General features: G+C 41.5%; 1 protein-coding gene across 1 annotated transcript in view; it reads left to right on the top strand.

The window, feature by feature from the left end:
- Positions 1-573: 573 nt before the first annotated feature.
- Positions 574-20,200, top strand: part of cps1 (carbamoyl-phosphate synthase 1, mitochondrial) — a gene marked incomplete at its 5' end in the record, with an annotated part of 88,337 nt that continues 68,710 nt past the window's right edge. Inside the window, 17 exons of the mRNA XM_080412246.1 lie at positions 574-702; positions 7,039-7,148; positions 7,622-7,766; positions 8,444-8,533; positions 8,845-8,901; positions 9,307-9,399; positions 9,553-9,642; positions 10,046-10,174; positions 11,255-11,361; positions 12,086-12,227; positions 12,917-12,994; positions 13,973-14,080; positions 14,560-14,655; positions 15,013-15,202; positions 16,714-16,871; positions 17,388-17,516; positions 19,830-19,974. Of these exons, the coding sequence (XP_080268372.1) occupies positions 574-702; positions 7,039-7,148; positions 7,622-7,766; positions 8,444-8,533; positions 8,845-8,901; positions 9,307-9,399; positions 9,553-9,642; positions 10,046-10,174; positions 11,255-11,361; positions 12,086-12,227; positions 12,917-12,994; positions 13,973-14,080; positions 14,560-14,655; positions 15,013-15,202; positions 16,714-16,871; positions 17,388-17,516; positions 19,830-19,974 (1,996 nt within the window). The remainder of the gene's footprint in view (positions 703-7,038; positions 7,149-7,621; positions 7,767-8,443; positions 8,534-8,844; positions 8,902-9,306; positions 9,400-9,552; positions 9,643-10,045; positions 10,175-11,254; positions 11,362-12,085; positions 12,228-12,916; positions 12,995-13,972; positions 14,081-14,559; positions 14,656-15,012; positions 15,203-16,713; positions 16,872-17,387; positions 17,517-19,829; positions 19,975-20,200) is intronic.

The raw sequence follows: 20,200 nt of genomic DNA, 5'->3' as shown, positions 1-20,200 counted from the left end.
TAGGATCATTTTTTTTATGACTTGCCTGGATATTAAAATAAAATAAAATAAAATAAAATAAAATAAAATAAAATAAAATAAAATAAAATAAAATAAAATAGAATAGAATAGAATAGAATAGAATAGAATAGAATAGAATAAAAATAAAACGAACAAACAATTCGAATGTGCATTCGAATGTCCTAATAAAAAACATGAATCAGTTCTTTGACAAAAAGCTGCGGGCGACCCAACCAATCCAAACCAGATGCGCCACAAAACCGATGAGAAAAACAACTTCCTGTCAGCCACTCAGTCTGGTCTCCGCTGACCCTCCTTCCCACGTCCATCTGATTTGGTGTACACACGCTGTGTACACACAGTCATACACGCGGAGCAGCCCTGTAGCTCCAACAACCCCAATTCATTCATCAGACAAAAAAAATAACAAACACAGTTTATGCAGCAATTTGACGACTCGTTTGGGAGGAAAACTAACAACGACGCCAGCTTGCTCTAGTCGGGCAGCCAACTCAACCCCTGGCATAAAAAAGAAACATTTATTAAAGGTCAACTTCACCAGGACTACTAACTATGACCAAGATTCTCTCAGCTTGCAGCGTTGTGAGGTCTGTGAGGAGAGCATGTCTCCTGGGGAATGGAGCTGCTGCTGCTGCTGGGACCGCCTGGCGAAGACCTTCTGCTAGACTGTTCAGCGTAAAGGTATTTAATGACAGACTGACAGTACAAAACTTTGAAATGCTTTAATCTGTTATAGTTGGTTGAAAACTAGCCTGTCATGTCATGAGTGAACTTCAACCTGGTGTTTGCATTTTCTCCCCTTTTGGTCCGTACATCTACATAAACGTTCATATTCCAAATATAAAGTGCTTAGCCCATGGCCATGGATGTTAGAATTATGTACGGGTGCTTAGGAGTACCCGTATCTTCCGTATTGTTAAATAAAAAGCATTTTAATCCGATCGGTGGCCATTTCTCCGTATTTCCTCCATGTGCTTTCAACTACGTGACCCTATCGGTTGGGAGGTGTATTGCACTCTGATACATTATAACTCTGAGAAAATGTCCACCAATCGGATTAAAATGCTTTTTATTGAACAATACGGAACATAGGGGTACTTTTGAGGGCCCGTACAGTATTTTAACATCCATGGCCATTGGGTAAGCACTTTATATTTGAAATATGAACGTTTATGTAGATCTACGGGCTGTAAATGGAGAAAGTGCAAACACCAGGTTGAAGTTTATCCATGACGGTCGTGAAAGACGATCGTCGTGTGATCCATGGCTAGTTCAAAACAAACTTGTCTCCTGTTGCTTGCTCCACACAGACGTATAGGCTATAGGCAACGTGTTGTTGCGTCAGGGGGGGGGGGGGGGGGGGTTGTTAAATGGCAGCAGCCAGCAGTGGTGTCTCTACTGCAGATGTGGCCAGTGGTTCTCAAACCTTATAATTTCAAGGACCCACCACTTTGGTCTGTGGCTAGCCAGTCATTGTGCACATAGACAAAAGAAGTTGAAGGGTATTTTGGTATCCTATGCATTATGCCACAAACCCCCATAACTCAGAGAGTGTACAAATGGAACCAAATGGACCTGTGGGGGTCCATTTGGTTCCATTCGTACACTCTCAGAGTTACACACCTGTAGGGGTCCATTTGGTTCCTTCCTAAAGTTCTTACTTCCTAACTATCAATAATTTTCCCGGGGACCCCCTGGAACCCCCTCAAGGACCCCTGGGGGTCCCCAGACCAACACTTTGAGAACCATTGGCATATAGGCTGTCCACGTCTGCTCAAAAGGAAGGAAGCTGCACAAAAGTCTTTTAGTCCTTTAGTCTAGTTCACTTGGTAGACTCTTAGACCTGCCATTCAGGAGCGACAGTACTGGGTCCTTTGCATTCCTCTTTACACACATTGCATCATGTTTGATACAGAGACAACACCTGACTTTGTCTGGTGTGGCATATGATGGCTCAATGAATGGGTTATGGACCAAGGCCAGTGCCCAGCCAGAGGCCCTTTAATACCAGCGGCCCCTGGGCCAAGGCACATCGTCAATTTACTTAAAGCAGGGGTCCTCAACAGGGGGTCTGGGACCCCTAGGGGGTCCTCAGAGTTACTCCAGGGGGTCCGCCAAATCTTTGTGATAGGATTTTTTAACATTAATTGAACCCTAGCATCTCTATTCTGAGGAACATTAGCGGAAAATAGTCTAATCTACAAGCTCACAACGCCTCGCAGGCTATTTTCGGCAAAGAGGTTTGGTGTTGGAGAAAAAGAAGCAAATCAAGTGCCAAGTATTGAAGGTTTAAGTGGTTAAATGTCTGGAATGAACAAAAAACAACAATTTACACAGCACTGATGATAGTCAATGAAGCTATCTATGAAATCTATGTAAAAATGTTTAATCTGCAACACAATTGTATGCAATGTAGTGGGGGTCCTTGCTTCGTCTCTCTCTCAGCTATAAGGGGTCCTTGGGCTGAAAAACGTTTGAAGACTCCTGACTTAAAGGACCACTTCACACATTTTCAAACTTTACGAGGCTATTGCGTCTAGACTGCACCTCACAATCCCTTCTGGTGACGGCCCTTGTACTGACGGCCATTTACCATGTAAAGTTTTATACACGGCACATGCCTGTTTAAGTACTGATCAATTATAATGTTGAAAATAGGTGAAGTGCTCCTTTCAATTTAAAATAATGTACGTATATTTACATTAAATAGGTATTTAAATATAGATTAATGCTCAAATCATATTTGTACTGTTGGGTGAGAGGTCCACATAATATGTGGACCTCTCACCCTACTGTACAAGTGCCCTCCTATTTTTTACAGGCAAAAAAAACTTCATGTACATACTGTACGTTATAGACTGTTAATCATGTAAGATACAAATTTTGTGGCACAGGATTTGTGTTTGAAGAAAGCACCTGTGGACATTTATGTATACATTCTTGACCCACACATGCCTTACAACTCCAGGAGTGTTTATGTGTGCCCACTTGACTGCCAGTTCTGGGTAGCATGGGGTCAGGGAGGGGGGTCCCTAAAACAGGGGTTCTCAAAATGTATTGCGTCAAGGACCCCCAAATGAATATGCAATATTTTTCTGCGGACCCGCATCTGAAAATATTTTGTGCCAGAAACTACCCATAATACAAGATATGTATTGTTGAAATGTTAAAAAAATATTCCAAATGTTTCAAGTTGTTTTTGAAAATAGCTGATGTATATAGGTTTAAAAGGTTAAACTGCTTTGATGCTCAAAGGCATTATGAAACTTTGCTTCGCTGTATTTTGGTGTTTTCACTGTTGTTTTTGGTTGACGAGACGTTTTTTGGGGCAAAGGTTAGGTGAAAACACAGGGCAAAGCTACATACTAAACCTTTAACAAACCTAGCTGGGGACCCCCTGGAACCCCCTCAAGGACCTCTGGGGGTCCCCGGACCCCACCACTGCCCTAAAATCTAATTCACCTAGGGGCTTCTTAATCTGTCCCTGAAAGCTCATACTCATAGTCATGCCAGAGTGACAGATCCGCGTTTGCTGTTATAATGTCATAATGCTTTGCTGTCTCCCACCCTTTTCCCCAATTGTCCTCCCAGGCACATCATGCCAGGAACAGAACTGTCATTCACAACACAATAGCTTTCCCTCTGAGCATGACATCTGGGGTAGGGCTGGGCGAGATGACTTAATATTAATAATATATATATATATATATATATATTTTTTTTAATGGTTTTGCACCTTTCAAGTGCTTCACAGGCAAGAACGTGTTCAAGTAGCTTAAAAATTAAAATGGATGGAAGTCGGTCTCGTCAGGCTAGTCAGTCAATCATGGTCAATCAGTCAGAACAGTGTTTCTCAAACCTTTAAATTTCAAGGACCCCCTAGCGGGTCTATTTGGTTTAATTTGTATACTGTCAGAGTTACAGACTTGCAAGGGTCAATTTAGAACCCCCTTAAGGAACCCTGAGAGTCGCTGGATCCCACTTTGAGAACCAATGAGTTAGAACAAAAAGACCCGGGACGCTCCACACATCCCAGACTCTTCTCTCTTCTGGCTCCCAAACTGTGGTACAAACTCCCCTTGTAGTCAGAACATCAGACTCACTCCCAATTCTCCGCCGTAATCTGAAGACTCACCTCTTCAGATTCCACCTCACCCCCTTAGCCCTTCCTGCCAGCCTTCTGCTCGACTGATGCTAGCGACTACCATGCAGACATACCTAGGTCATTCGTTCACATGTTTTTGTTACTTGGGGTGTTTTTCTTGAATGTAATTTGGATAATTTAAACAGACGCTAGGTTCTTGGTTTACCTGAGGCACTACACTGTCTCTCTGCATTCTATGTACAGTATATGTGATTACCTTGATTATTGTAAGGCACTCTGGATAAGAGCCTCTGCTAAATGCCTACATGTATAGTAATTGTAAATTCAATTGGGCATACAATTAAAATGGCAAACACACACCAGGTAAAAACACAACATAAAACATGAGGCATAGAAAGACGGGCATACAATTAAAATGATAATAAGACAAAATCCCATCATAAAACACAGTGGTGAGAGAACATTCAGCTTCCATGGAACATGTTGAGGCCTTACAGCAGATAAAGAAACATTTTATTGAGTTGTGAGGAACCATATAATGTGCCAAGAGAAAGCTAGCCTAAAGATGTGAGGCTTTAGCTGTTGTGTAAACATTTCAGTGGAGTTGGCCTCCCTAAGTTCCACAGGGAGTGTGTTACACACTTTGGTGCATAGATAATTGAGAATGCTGCCGCTCCTATTTTCAGTAGACCTGCATGTGGAAGATCTCAGAGCTTTAGATAGAATGTAGGGCAATACGAAGTCGGTAATACTGTATAGGAAGGGCCTAGGCCGTTGAGTGCTTTATAGACAGTGAGCAGAAGTAACAACCTATTGTATGAGCGACCGGTCCCGAGTCAATGGGACGGGACTGGTGTGATGTGTTCTCTTTCTTTGGTTTTGGTTTATAATCACCACTGCTTTGTAAGAGTTGTAGTCTGTCTGTGGCCTGCTGTGGGAGAACTGTGAGCAGGGCATTGCAGCAGTCTAAACGACTGGTTCAATGCATTAATGAGTTTTTCTGTGTCTGGTTGTGACATGAAGGGTCGTACAATTGCTATGTTTCTAAGATGAAGAAAAAAAAACGGGAAAGCATCTGAATAATTTTAGATTTTTGCTATAAAAAGAAAAAAATTATCTTAGGATTTAGAACAGTGGTTTAGAACAGTGGTTCTCAAAAATAGCAGATATACAAGCTCACAGCGCTGCAAGCTTGTACATCAGTCAACTCAGACCACGTTTAGACGACAACGCTCTCTAGTGAAAACGTCAAAGCGCCGTTCTCACTTTTAATTTTGCCTTTAGACGGTGACGCACCAGTGATAGAAAACGCTGTAGTGTACGCAGCTGATCTGTGGGTTGCCATGTCCGCTTATTATAAGCGACTTTGGGCTTGTTTTTCCTGTAAAGTTGCTTGTAAATATTGGTTGTTGCGTGTTGCGGGTTTTTGGGCTTTTATTATTGTTTAACAGTCCTCAAACATGTGCATCTCAAATTATTGTATTTCTTTGCAGACCCCCATCTGAATTAATAAATATATATGGTGAAAATAGCAGATCTACAAGCTCACAGTGAGCTTTGTAGATCTGCTATATATATATATATATATATATATATATATATATATATATATATATATATATACATATACATATATATACATATACATATATATATATATATATATATATATATATATATATATATATATATATATATATATATATATATATATATATATATATATATATATATAATATACACGGTTGCCCGACTGCCCGTGGCGAGTAAATAAAACATTCGGTTCAGTTTGCTTTCAGGTTGCCCGACGCGCAAGTAAAGTAAAAAAAAAGAAAAGTGTTAAAATGAACCGTATTTAAAATTTTACCTATCACGATTTACTTTTCGCCTCTTTGGGGCTTGTTTTCATAGAACTGGCTGCTTACTTCTCTTACAACATCTGGCAACGACACACGTTTTGCCATTTCCTCCATCTACTGTACATGGAGACGAGACACAGAGCGTTGTCCAAGATTTTCACCCTGGAAGGTGGTTTCACTTAGTTGCGGATTCAAGCCCCACAAACACCGTTCCCGTGTAAACGGACGGCACATCTGATACTTTATTTTGCCGTTTTCTGTAGAGACCGTTGTCGTGTAAACAGGCCCTCAGTGCACAACCCCTTCGATGTTCAAAGGGATCAATTAAGAGCTCCGGCCCAGAGCCGTATAAGAGAGTTATGACACTAGCGTTGACTCCCATTGTAAGAATGGAATGCGGAAATGCTCTGCCTTTCTTAGTTCCAATGTTTGGAACTATAGCCCATAGCGGCCCGCTTTGCGGCGAGATCAAAGCATCAACATAAACAGTGGAACAAGAGGGATGTGTCTTTCTGCAGGAAAACACCCCAGCTTAATATAGTGGCTGATAAAGGGAAAAATTATATATATATATATTAGTTTAAAAAAAAACTCTAGGCTCAAAGTTACCTAATATGTATAAGTATATTAAGTATAATACAAGGCTTAAGTAGTTAATCAGACTAATACATTTAGTCGATTATAGAAAAATCTATTAAAATTGTTTCATGTCAATTCATTGCTCTATAAGAAAGAAAGAAAGAGAAGGAAAGAAAAAAATATATATAATATATATATTTATAGCCTATATATATATATATATATATATATATATATATATATATATATATACACTGTATATAAACCCTGCATCCCGTTTATTTGATTAACCTACACGAGCAAGATTTTGTGGGTTATTGGTTCTAAATGTCGGTTTCAATATATTTTCGGTGAATTGCCCAGTCCTAACCTGAGGCTCTTTAATGAAGGTATTTGTCTGTCCTAACTGGAATGTATGTTCTGTCCTGACTGGGAGGGTATGTTCTGATGTGTCTAGTCTTTCTCCACTCCCAGGCCCAGACGGCCCACCTTGTCCTGGAGGATGGTACCCGGATGAAGGGCTTCTCCTTCGGGCATGAAGGCTCCACAGCTGGGGAGCTTGTCTTCAACACTGGCCTGGTGGGGTAAGAAGGACAGGTGCCTGCCTACGTGTAACTTATTTCAAAGGTTCTGGATTTGTTTTCCACTTACGCTACGGCTCGGTTTCAGATGAGGTTCTCAGAACCTAATTTGGGCCCTGCTCAGGAGGTGGTACTAACCTGAGACCTTTTCTTTTCTAAAATAGTGAAAATAGTAGATCTACAAGCATTGTGAGCATGTAGATCGGCTGTTAAATAAATATATTGTTGCTGTCGGGCAGAAACGTCCTATATCCATATTCTAACTTTGTGTGTTTTTGCGTAAATTAACGCCCTACTTGATCATAATTCAACGTCACACAAAAGCACCAAAAGTAGCAGATCCACAAGCTCGTTTTGAGCTTTTAGATCTGCTACTTTAGCTGTTTTTGAATTTGAATCCTGAAAAGTGACAGTTTTTCCACCCGACAGAGACGATATCTATATTATTAATGTAGAATGGTTCCGTTATGTTCCAGGTATCCCGAGGCTCTAACTGACCCCAGCTATAGAGGTCAGATCCTGACCCTGACCTACCCCATTGTGGGGAACTACGGTGTGCCCAACACCCAGGAGGTGGATGAGCTGGGCCTGAGGAAGCATGTGGAGTCAGACCGCATCCAGGTGAGGCAGGCGCTAGGCTACCTGGCAGCCAAAGCATCTGAGGCCCTATGTCCACCAAGATGTTTTTTCCTGAGCGCAGCGCATGTTTTTAATTGTTTATAACGAGAGTGCCGTGTTTTTGGAAACTCCAGCAGCTTGGCGTTGCGCTGGCATTTACCTTTCGCTTTCCCCTTTCTGCCGAGAGCTCAAATATTCTCAACTCGGGCGCCTGAAAGCGCTTTTAGGCGAGCGCCTTGGCGTTTTCAGCCGAGAAAAAAAAAGCCCAGTGGGCACGGGGCCTTTTGCAGTGGTGGACAACGTACTCAACCCCAGTACTTGAGTCAAAGTATGGATACTCCTGGTCAAGAAATATCAGCAGAGTTAATCTTGCAAACTGCCAGACCGTTTAGCGCTTAAATTCTTGTGCACACTGCAGTAGGCCACACCTTCATTAAATATTTTATACTTTTTGAAATATTAAACTTTTCATAATGGGGCTGAAACGGTGTCCAAATTTGGAGTCATACTTTACATTATATTACATTCTATGTCTCTAGAATATAGTCTATACGTCTATGACGTATAAACTGATATAACAGGCTGGCCACATGCAGTCAGAGATCCGCACTGGAGCCTTGCCGTTCTTATGTGGATCCTGAGATCCACATGATGTTTGTTTTTTGTTTTGTTTTTTGTAGGTGTCTGGTCTCCTGGTACAAGACTACAGCATTGAGTACAGCCACTGGAACTCAGTCAAGTCCCTGAGTCAATGGCTCCATGAGGAGAAGGTAGGGATCCAACATACTATACTAATTATGATGCAGGGCGATTAACAAAAATCTATTGAAACCGATATTTAGAACCAATAACCTACTTAATCTTGGTTAATCAATCAGTTTTATTTTCAAAAATGTATATTGTTTAAATTTCTTAGTATCAATTCAAATACATATTTTTATTATCGATTTAAAATAATTGGGATATTGATTTGAAGTCATATCGCCCAGCCCCCTACTACAGTATGATGCTTGATTTCATATCAGAAATGGTGCATATGGCAGAGTTCATTTTCATTTTGTAATCTTCCTTTCATTTCAAGGTTCCTGCACTTTTCGGGGTCGACACTAGAATGCTGACCAAGCTGATCAGAGACAGGGTAAATACATTAGCGTCAGTACTATTAGTATGCATTAAAATAGCTTTGTAATTAGTGACATCTGTTCAAATAATAATCAAATATAAATATTAATATTAAAGTAGACCGCAGATATCGTCTGCATAGGGTTTACCTCATATGTCCAAAATTTTTACTTTCCAGGATTCAAATTCAAAAATGGCAAAAGTAGCAGATCGACAAGCTCATTTCAAGCGTGTGGATTTGCTACTTTTGATGCTATTGTGCAACGCTGTAGTATGATCAAGTAGGCTGTTAATTTGACGAAAAAAGTTAAAATATGGAGATGAGAGGCTTCTGCCCGACAACAACGATATATTGACTGAGGTGACCAAAAGACTGATCATTTGTTGAACTTGAACGGCTGCTTTCTGTTCCTCCCACCAGGGTACAATGTTGGGGAAGATTGAGTTTGACGGGCAGCCTGTGGAGATGTTTGACCCCAACCTAAAAAACCTAGTGGCTGAGGTCTCTACCAAGGTAAGAGCTGCTCACCATTATTAACATAGAATAGGGGTAAAACAGTTATATATAGATATCTTTGATTTTTTCCCCCCTCTCTTCTCCCTCCTCTGTTCTTTTCTCTTTCTGAAAACAACTAAAATGATGGAGCTTTTGTTTGTTCCCCCCCAGGAAACCAAAGTGTTTGGAAAAGGCAACCCTATCAAAGTGGTGGCTGTGGACTGTGGCATCAAACACAACATCATCCGGCTGCTGGTGAAGGTAAGGGAAGAGAAGGCAAAATGTTTGCAAAGCTAGCACATCCAAAGACATCTAATCTCAAGTGCTGGACAGAAGAACCCGTTAAAATAGATAATGAAATATAGCACACTGGGTTAATGCTCCCTAGTTACAGTAAGGTTGAGAATCACTATAATAATCCCAATTTCAATTCCTACCTAATTCTAACCTATTCCTAAAAACTGGTGTGGATTTGAATACTTAATGAATTGTGTGTGTGTGTGTGTGTGTGTGTGTGTGTGTGTGTGTGTGTGTGTGTGTGTGTGTGTGTGTGTGTGTGTGTGTGTGTGTGTGTGTGTGTGTGTGTGTGTGTGTGTGTGTGTGTGTGTGTGTGTGTGTGTGTGTGTGTGTGTGTGTGTTCTGGTGTGTGTGTACTACTGTGTAGCGGGGTGCTGAGGTTCACCTCGTGCCGTGGGATCAGGACCTGCTCAGTCTGGACTACGATGGACTCTTCATCTCCAACGGACCAGGAAACCCTGCTCTGGCTCAAACTCTGGTCGACAACGTACGCAAGGTACTGGAACACACTCAAACAATACAAGGTACTGGAACACACTCAAACAATACAAGGTACTGGAACACACTCAAACAATACAAGGTACTGGAACACACTCAATCAATACAAGGTACTGGAACACACTCAAACAATACAAGGTACTGGAACACACTCAAACAATACAAGGTACTGGAACACACTCAATCAATACAAGGTACTGGAACACACTCAAACAATACAAGGTACTGGAACACACTCAAACAATACAAGGCAGAGTCCTGCACGGGTCCAATTTTGAGAACCCGCGCCCGCCCCGCCCGTCAATCCGTGGACCGACCCGTCACCCGTGATTATTTCAAAATACGAACCAGACCCGCCCCGCCCGTCAAATAAACGACCCGTTGTCCGCCCGTTTACCCGTGTAAAATGTAAATCCTATTGAAAAGTGAGTTGAAAAAGATAGCAGCCTTCAACAACAGTGCTACATACAGTGGTCAGGTTTGTACAGAAATCAAGTGAAGACGGAGGAGCGAGCTTAAGCCACGCGCGCGAACGCGCATCTACGCAGCACACATGTGTCGTTGTTTACGTCATCATATGGTTTTAATTTGAAGGTTTAACAGGATGTTCAATGTGTTTTTGTGAGTTAAGATAACTGACCAGCATGCTCCATGCGGTTGTGCTGTGTTAAGTTACACAAGTGACGTTGTTTGGGCGGAAACGGTGCTCTCTGATTTTCACAATAAAATGATACCCGCCCGCGATTAGTTCAGTACCGCCCGTCCCCGTACCCGTGATCTTATCAAAGTAAAATTTTCACCTGTTTTTACCCGTCAAACGCGGGTACCCGTCGGGTATCCTCGGGTACCCGGCCCGTTGCAGGACTCTGATACAAGGTACTGGAACACACTCAAACAATACAAGGTACTGGAACACACCCAAACAGTACAAGGTACTGGAACACACTCAAACAATACAAGGTACTGGAACACACCCAAACAGTACAAGGTACTGGAACACACCCCGGTTGTTGTGAGCTTGTAGATCAGCTTTGCACTACCCTACCCAACTTTGTGTGGGTGTGGGTGTGTTGTGTAGGTGCTGGAGAGTGAGCGTCCCCAGCCTGTGTTTGGCATCTGTATGGGAAACCAGATCACTGCTCTGGCTGCAGGAGCCAAGTCTTACAAACTGCCCATGGGCAACAGGTACGCTGTACATACTGTACCAATGAACTATACTGTATATGAAGTCTCTTCTGTTTTTATTTTCTTCTTACTTCAGTTTTATCTCACTACATAAAATAAATAAATAAATATAAATTACATTTCTATCTCTGTCCTATGATTTACACCTACAGCACTGTTGCTGTGACCCTGAATTTATGCACAGGGATCAATACAAATCGATCCTGTCCGTCTTACCATTCTGTATGTCGATTCACTTATATCCCCATTCGATACCATCATGATACCTGGGTGCCAATTCAATATATATTGCGATTCTATGATTATTGCAATTCGATATCACATGTATTTATTTATTTATTTAGCTTTTTTTTTTCACTAGAACATTTTACAAAATTCTAAACAATTTAAACCATGGGAAACGTGGGAAAACCTGAATCATGCACTTCTAGAGACTGTATCTCATGAGTCATATTTCAGTCATATTTCCCAAAACAATGCAGCCAGATTATGTCAGTCAGCCTTTGTGAGATCAGCAACATACAGAGTGCCAGTGGTACAACATGCCACATTTAAATTACACACCGCCATCTGCTGGATGAAAGCGGTAACTTATTTCACGTCATCAGAGAATATGCACACACAACAAAAATGATTTAAAAAAATCTTGTCATAAAAAATCGCGATACTTAAGTGAATCGATTTATATCACATAGTAAAGTGTGTGTGAATCTCTCCTCTCCAGAGGTCAGAACCAGCCGGTGCTGAACGTGATGACGGGCCAGGCTTTCATCACGGCACAAAACCACGGCTACGGCATCGACAGCACGTCTCTGCCGCCGGGCTGGAGCCCGCTGTTCGTCAACGCCAACGACGGCACCAATGAGGTTGGTTGATTTAATGCTCTGTTTCTCAAAGTGGGGTCCGGGGACCTCCCTTAGGGTCCTTCAGGGGTTTCCATGGGGTCCCCAGCAAAATGTGTTGATATGGAGTCACAATCAGTTTCACCACTTTAACCCCATATACATCTGGAATTTTCAAAACATCTTGAAAAAAATAAATATTTTTGAAACATGGTAGTCTCAGATGGGAGTCCGTGGCCAAACACACAAGTTTGAGAACTACTGATTTAATGAGCCCTCTGTGTGTTCATAAGCCAATTTACAGAAAGATTGTAGGTGTGAAAGTCAACACTTTATTGTGGAATTAGAATAATCTTCAAGTGCTTTTTTTTAAACAGATTCTTTTATGATCGACTAAATCAATGAGTCTGATTAACCACTGAAGCCCTGTTTTATACTTCGTTGTACAACAGTGTTGTGCAACAATAGCCGATCTACAAGGTCACAGTGCTGAGCTTGTAGATTTCCTGCTATTTTTGTAGATTTTTGAAGATCTTTATTATTTTTTTACCCCCCCCCCCCCAATTCAATTTGTATGAAAATAAAAAAAATGCAACCCTTATAGTAATCATTGTGATAAAGACACAAATGAACGTTTTCTAATAGCATTGTGTTTTTCTTTTCTTTAAATTTGGAAGTGTTCCTTCTTATTGATTTTCTTTGTGTTGTTACAGGGCATAATGCACAGCAGTAAGCCGATATTCACTGCCCAGTTCCACCCTGAGGCTAAAGGAGGTCCCACAGACACAGAGGTGAAGTAGGGAACTTCTTCAGACCACTCACACACACACACACACACACACACACACACACACACACACACACACACACACACACACACACACACACACACACACACACACACATCCAACTATCTGTCAGTATGAAGCCCTTCTAAGCTACGTATTGATCTTAAGCCGGGCTTGATAATATCGTTGGTGTCGGCAGAAACCTCTTATCTCCATATTTAAACTTTTTGTGTTTTTTCGTAAATTAACGAAGCCCTACTTGATCATACTACAGCGTCAAACAAAAGCATCAAAAGTAACAGATCGACAAGCTCGAAACGCGGTGCGAAGCGGAGCTTGTGGATCTGTTACTTTTGATATTTTTGAATTTGAATCCTGAAAAGTAACAGTTTTGGACATATGAGGTTTCCACCCGACAGAGACGATTTACTTTGTTGCGCACTGTGTCACGCTCCGGAAACAGCAGAACTAAAGCTCACAACACTCAATGTTTTAGCTTGTCGAATTTCTGTCTTTTCCCAATGCACGAGAGTACGGTCTTACAGAAAATAACTTCTGATCACGGATAGCTTTCTTAAAAGCTCCCTAGGCAGTATGAACGTTGTTGTTTTGTTGTTTTTTTCATTGGATTCAATAAAAACAGCTGGTAACCCTTTGCTATACATCCCATGTCTATAATGCCTTATAATCCTACTCGGTGCAATGGTGCAACTCAGGAATGCATCATCTTTTATTTCTTCATATATCGTCGCTGTCGGGCAGAAACCTCTTATCTCCCCAATTCAAACTTTTTGTTGCACAAAAGTTTCAAAAGTAGTAGATCCACAAGCTCGAGCTTGTAGCTTGTAGATCCACAAGCTCACAGCGAGTCACTTTGTGCCGCGCTGCGAGTTTGTACATATGTAATTTTTGAAATGTTTAGCAAAATATCTAAAATGCTTGGAAACTTTTGAATAGAACTTTATTTTTTGTTTCCCGCAGTTCCTCTTTGATGCCTTCCTGTCTCTGATCCGGATGAGCAAGGAGGGCAAGGATGTCAACATAGTGTCAGTCATGCCCAAGAAGCCTGACATTCCTCCCAGAGCTCAGGTGGGTCACAGTGGTCCGTTTACCCACTCATACTGTAGGACGACACTCCAATGGACACTAAATCACTGAAAGTGCTCTTGTGGCTGTATGTGTAGGCCTGCAATAGTTAGTAGAACTTATCAATTCACTCGATTATAAAGAATAATAGATTTTAATCAAAATAATCAATTTGGGGGAATCGTTTTTTTAAATGTATCTTATTTTTTTCCTCAAAAGATTAAAAAAATAGCAAAAATAGCTGGTCTACATGCTCACAATGTGTCGCGAGCATGTAGATCAGCTATTTTCATACAAATCAATTTTGTCAATATATTAAAAACGAAACAAATTATCCCAAGAATGTGCTTCTCAATGAATCGAGAAAGTAATCGCTAAGAAAATAACCGATAGTTGCAGTTGCAGTTGCAGCCCTATGTAGGTGCATCAGCGAGGTTTGTTATATGCGTGTGTGTGTGTGCGTGTGTGTGCCTGGGGTGTAGGTGTCTAAAGTGCTAGTGCTGGGATCTGGAGGCCTGTCCATCGGCCAGGCTGGAGAGTTTGACTACTCTGGATCTCAGGCTGTCAAAGCCCTGAAGGTGAGGGGGAAATTAAGGTCTCTCTGCAATGTCTTTGTTCAGTGTTTATTTTAGAGCCCGACCGATGCCAGATGGGCTTGTTTTAGGCCGGTCTTTCTTAACCACAGTGTTAAATAAGATTAAGATTAATTAAGATTAATAAGAATTTAAATAGCATGTTATTTAAACAGATGCTCGGTTGAATTTGTTCTACTGCTATGCCACCAAAATATGGAATGCCAACCAACAGTCATAAAAACATGTGAATCCTTACTCTCCTTCAAAACCGCTCTAAAAGAGCACTTACAGGAGGTGGCTGCGATTTGGAACTGGTCCCTGTAAAAAGTCAAATCCTACCTAAATTGTAAACTTTTGCAGGAGGAGAACGTGCAGACGGTGCTGATGAACCCCAACATCGCCTCGGTGCAGACCAACGAGGTGGGCACCAAGCAGGCCGACTCCGTCTACTTCCTGCCCGTCACGCCGCAGTTCGTCACCGAGGTCATCAAGACGGAGCGTCCGGACGGCATCCTGCTCTCCATGGGGGGGCAGACCGCACTCAACTGTGGTGAGGAGGACGGGGGTTTCACCTGTTCGTGTGTCGAGAGAATGTGGCATTTGTGGCCATGAGTAAGTCAGTATAAGTTTTTACCAACATGTTCTCACTCCCAACTTGTCACATAGGGCAGTGGTTCTCAACCTTTTCAGGCTGTGACCCCCCCAAAATAATCATATTTGAACTGGGGACCACCGCACCCTGACAAGCACTTGGATTGTAGGAGTTGAGGCATTACATTTAGTTTGATTCGGTTCCACACATTAATATTGTGAAAATAGCTGATCTACAAGCTCTGCATTGCGAGCCGTTGAGAGCTTGTATATCAGCTATTGTCACAATTTTTGCCTCTTTAATATTTGACAGTTTGGCAAATGTTGGCCAGTTATTATGGTATAGTTTGTTGATTACTTTTGATGCAGTAATGGTCTCTTTTCTTTTTTTAGGTATTAAAAAGGCATTCAATAGTCCTTAAATTGTCACTTTATTGTCACTTTATTCTGGGGACCCCCCCAAAATTATGTGGGGTCCCGACCCACAGGTTGAGAATCACTGACTTAGGGCAGTGGGTCTCAAACTAACTATTATGGAAATGAATGTACAGCACGTGGCCACGGACCCCTATCAGAAAAGATTTTGTCCACAGTACAGTACAAGATTTGTGTTGTTAAAATGTTTCCAAAATATTCCAATGTTTTTAAATGTATTCACACATAGCGTCGCAAGCGAGCGCTGCCTAATAAGGAAGATATCAATGTAGTCTTTGATTTGATTCATCAATGCTTCTCAAAAAACATCAAGGATAAAAACACAAAGTCAGTGACTTATTTCTATTGTGGTCCTTGGTTTGAGACAAACAAAACATTACAACATAGGCATTGCAACAATACATAAAACACTCTAGAACACTCCTAGTAGTCGTGCTCATTTTTTACAAACCCAGTGGCCCCAATTGAAATCTGACCACCACCCTCTCTCGCTTTTAATAATAATAATATATTTTATATAGCGCTTTTCTTGGTACTCAAAGTCGCTTTGAGTACCAAGACACAACCGAACAAATACAAGAAACAAATTAATTAAGAGAATAACTAGTTAAAAGGCTAAAAACTAAGCAAAGAAAAACATAAAAATGTAAAGGTAGAAAGGGGGATTTGAATTATGCGGGGAAAGCGAGTCTGAAAAGGTAGGTTTTGAGGTAGGCTTTGAACAGGCCGAGGTTGCGTTTCTTTGTTTTGGGGATGTCCAGGAGGTTGGCAACATCAGACGGGAGCGAGAAGCGGCGTGGCGTTTGAGGAGTTCAGAGAGGTAGCGGGGAGCCTGTTTGTTGAAGGCCTTGTAGATGGTAATCAGTATTTTGAAATCTATTCTGTGTTTGACTGGGTGCCAGTAGCTTTTGGCTGCACTTTGAAATTTCAGCAGCAGGAGGGGTACAAAATGGATAGTTGCAGCCCTATCTTCCAGTACCGTATGTGGGTGTCTTGTTCCTCACCTCCCTGTGTGTGTACTTGTTCTGTGTCCAGGGGTTGAGCTGTTTCAGAGCGGCGTCCTGCAGAAGTACGGGGTCAAGGTGCTTGGGACCCCCGTGGAATCCATCATGGCCACCGAGGACAGACAGCTGTTTGCTGAGAAACTAATGGAGATTAATGAGAAGATCGCTCCCAGCTTTGCTGTCAAATCGGTACGGTCCAAAATCTGATATACTGGCCTCTTTTTAAAGTTTTAGGGCTCTGCGATATGATTTCAAATCAATGTCACGATTATTTAAAAGTTTTGTCTCGATTCTCACAAGGTCTGTTGCACATAACACTCATTATAAATGTTTATAATTATGCTTAACAACTTATAACAAGGTTTATGAAGTATTATAAGGGCTGGTCATAATGCATTAGAAGCTCAGCGGAAGAGCTTTTTTTGTGTCGATTCGTTGATTATATAAGAAGGAGGGGGAAAAAACAGCTTCTCGATGAACTGATTAACCTACATGATCAAGATTAAGTCGGTTAGAGAGGTTCTAAAAGTTGTTTTTTCGATATATTTTTGGTTAACTGCCCATCCCTACTTTATTTATTTACTATAGTCTTTATCTCTTAGCTATGAATTGTTTCTTTCTAAAGGAGACCTGTAGTCAGTTGAGACTGTTAGCCCACAACAAAACAAAAGATGAATGGCTGTAATTTGTGTTTTTTCCCTCCAGGTGTCAGATGCCCTGAAGGCAGCGGAGACCATCGGCTACCCTGTGATGCTGCGCTCAGCCTACGCCCTGGGAGGCCTGGGCTCTGGCCTGTGCGCCAACAAGGACAAACTAGAGGACACCGCTCGCAAGGTGGGGAACATGTACACACCTTTAGCAATTATCACATAATCGCTAGGGTTGAGTACTCTGAATTCGATACTTGTAGTGGTACCGAACGAATTATGTTGGTACTACCGAGTACCGGTTCACTAAAAAACAAACGGTACCAAATTTCGGTACTCTTGAACGCATCTTGACAGAAAACGAGCGAGCGGAAATTAGACACACTTGACTGATGGAGATAGAAAACAAACTCGCATGGCCAGCCGAAAGCGTCCTAAAGTGTGGCTACACTTTAGAAGAAAGGTCCTTGCGTCTCTGACGCATATTTGTAAGAAAGGACGCATTAAACCAACCATCCCTGCGTCCGCGGGTCGCATACTTTACCCTGCTACATTGTGAACTAATTCAGTACTTATAATTAGAGGTGTGGAAAATAATCGATTGTAAAAATGCATCGCAATGCGGCCGTACACGATTCTGCATCGATGCCGTGGCGTGACACAATCGACTATAGCCTATAGACGTTTATCGTTGTTTTTCCTCTGAAGGCTGCCTTGTGTTAACTCATTGACTGCCAGAGTTAAAACCTCGTTCATAGCAGCCCTTGCCAGCGATTTTCGTGTTTTTTTGTTTCGTTATTTTGTTATTTAATTCACATATAGAAAGTCTAACTTGACACTTGAATCATTTTGATCGTTCCACCACTAGAGTGCAGCACATACCAAGCTTGATCGCCTCTCGATCACACTCGCCCCCTCCCAGACCCACTCACACAGTGAAACACATGAACCGGAAGTGAAATGTCTCAGATTCTGTTATCGGCGAAAATTACTTTGTGTTACACAACGGGGATGACTGTTCGTCACCCAGACCATAGATTATAGGAGGGGAGGTCTCCGATCGTTTTTCATAGCGTGTGAAAAACAGTTTGTTTCCCTATTATGGTCGAAAATGACTGGGGGGAAAAATGTAAAACCGAAAACGGAACCCAAGTCATGGAACCGGATGCAGTGGTGGTTGAAGTAAGTGGAACCCGAAACTTAGCCTGATTCATAACAGAATAGCGTGATCAGAGCATAAAGATCAATAAAGACCATAGATCGCATTAACGCGATCCTGGCGGCCAAGCGCGCTATTTATTAGATCGCGTTAATGCGATAATGGCGGCCAATGAGTTAAAGGAGTAGTTCACCCCAAAAAACTCATATTTTCTATCAATTCCACACCCCATGAAGCATTGAATTCATTATTGATTAGATTATTTTGTTTTTGTCACATTCCTAAGCCAATAATTTGATTACCGGCGGAAAGATGCTAATGTATCCGGTAGGAGACTCAAAGAGACTGTGAGTCTCCTACCGGAAATACACCTAGTCATCAAATAATTGGTTTAGGAATGCGACAAAAACGAATAAATCTCCATGAATTCAATGCTTCATGGGGTGTGTAATGGATAGAAAAGAAGTAATTTTTTGGGTGAACTATTTCTTTAAGCCGTCCGATGGGCGGGCCTGTGAACGCTTACACAATTTTAAAGTAGGCCTTGATCCAGAAAAAGGTTGAGAACCACTACTGTGTTGGAAAGATTTGTACTGAAAAAAAGATTTAGAATTCTGTGTTGAATCATCTCTAAAATACAGAGAGGGATTGGTTTTGTCTTGCCCAGTGCCCCACTTTCTGAAGCTGTCAAACTGATCAAGTCCACATCAAATAATTAAAACCCAGATCTACAGTAATGGAGCTTCTGGTCAAATAGATACTGTTCCTTTTTGTTATGCCAGGCATAGAAAGATACAATAGACGGTCGTTTCATTTGCCCATTCAATCCCGGAACGCATCTGTGTCATTTTAAGATGTCTCTGGCTATTCAAAAATAGCAGATATACAAGCTCATAGTGCGGCACCAAGTGCCGCGCTATGAGCATGTAGATCTGCTATTTTTGAAAAATCTTGAAAATTTGTGCAAATCTTTGAATTCATATTTTTTTAAAGCGAAAATTTGTAACTAAAATCTTTGCTTCTGGGGGTCCCTGGAACTATAAATGTTGAGATGGGGGTCCGCAGCCAAATACATATCTAAAAATGTTTTCTAAATGTTGCTATATCAGTAGTGCTCCAACTTTTCCATGTCAAGGACCCCCAAAATGATACAGTATATATTGAAATATTTGCACACATTTTCCAAGACTTTTCCAAAAATAGCAGATCTACAAGCTCATAGCGTGGCCGCGCTATGAGCTTGTTGTTCTGCTATTTTTGAATAGCCAAAGAAATCTAAAAATGACACAGATACTTTCCCTGTCATAATGTGTGTGTGTGTGTGTGTGTTCGTTCATGTAGGCGCTGGCCATGAGCAGTCAGATCCTGGTGGAGAAGTCTCTATTGGGATGGAAGGAGGTGGAGTATGAGGTGGTCCGGGACATCGCTGACAACTGTGTCACTGTCTGTAACATGGAGAACTTTGATCCTCTGGGCATACACACTGGTACACACACACACACACACATAGATACACACACACACACTTCATTTGAATTTAATGGATTCACTCAGATTTCGTTCTCTTCTCCCTTCTCCTCCCTCCTCTTCTGTACGAAAAGCACATCTCACAAAACCCCAGATCAGACTCCACATAATTCCGTTGCTTTTTTGTAAATGAATGCCCTACTTGATCATACTAACTACAGCATCACACAAAAGCATCAAAAATA

This window comes from Gymnoscopelus braueri (assembly GCF_963280865.1).
Source record: "Gymnoscopelus braueri genome assembly, chromosome: 18".
Taxonomy (NCBI): domain Eukaryota; kingdom Metazoa; phylum Chordata; class Actinopteri; order Myctophiformes; family Myctophidae; genus Gymnoscopelus; species Gymnoscopelus braueri.
This window is presented reverse-complemented; position numbering and strand designations above follow the sequence as displayed.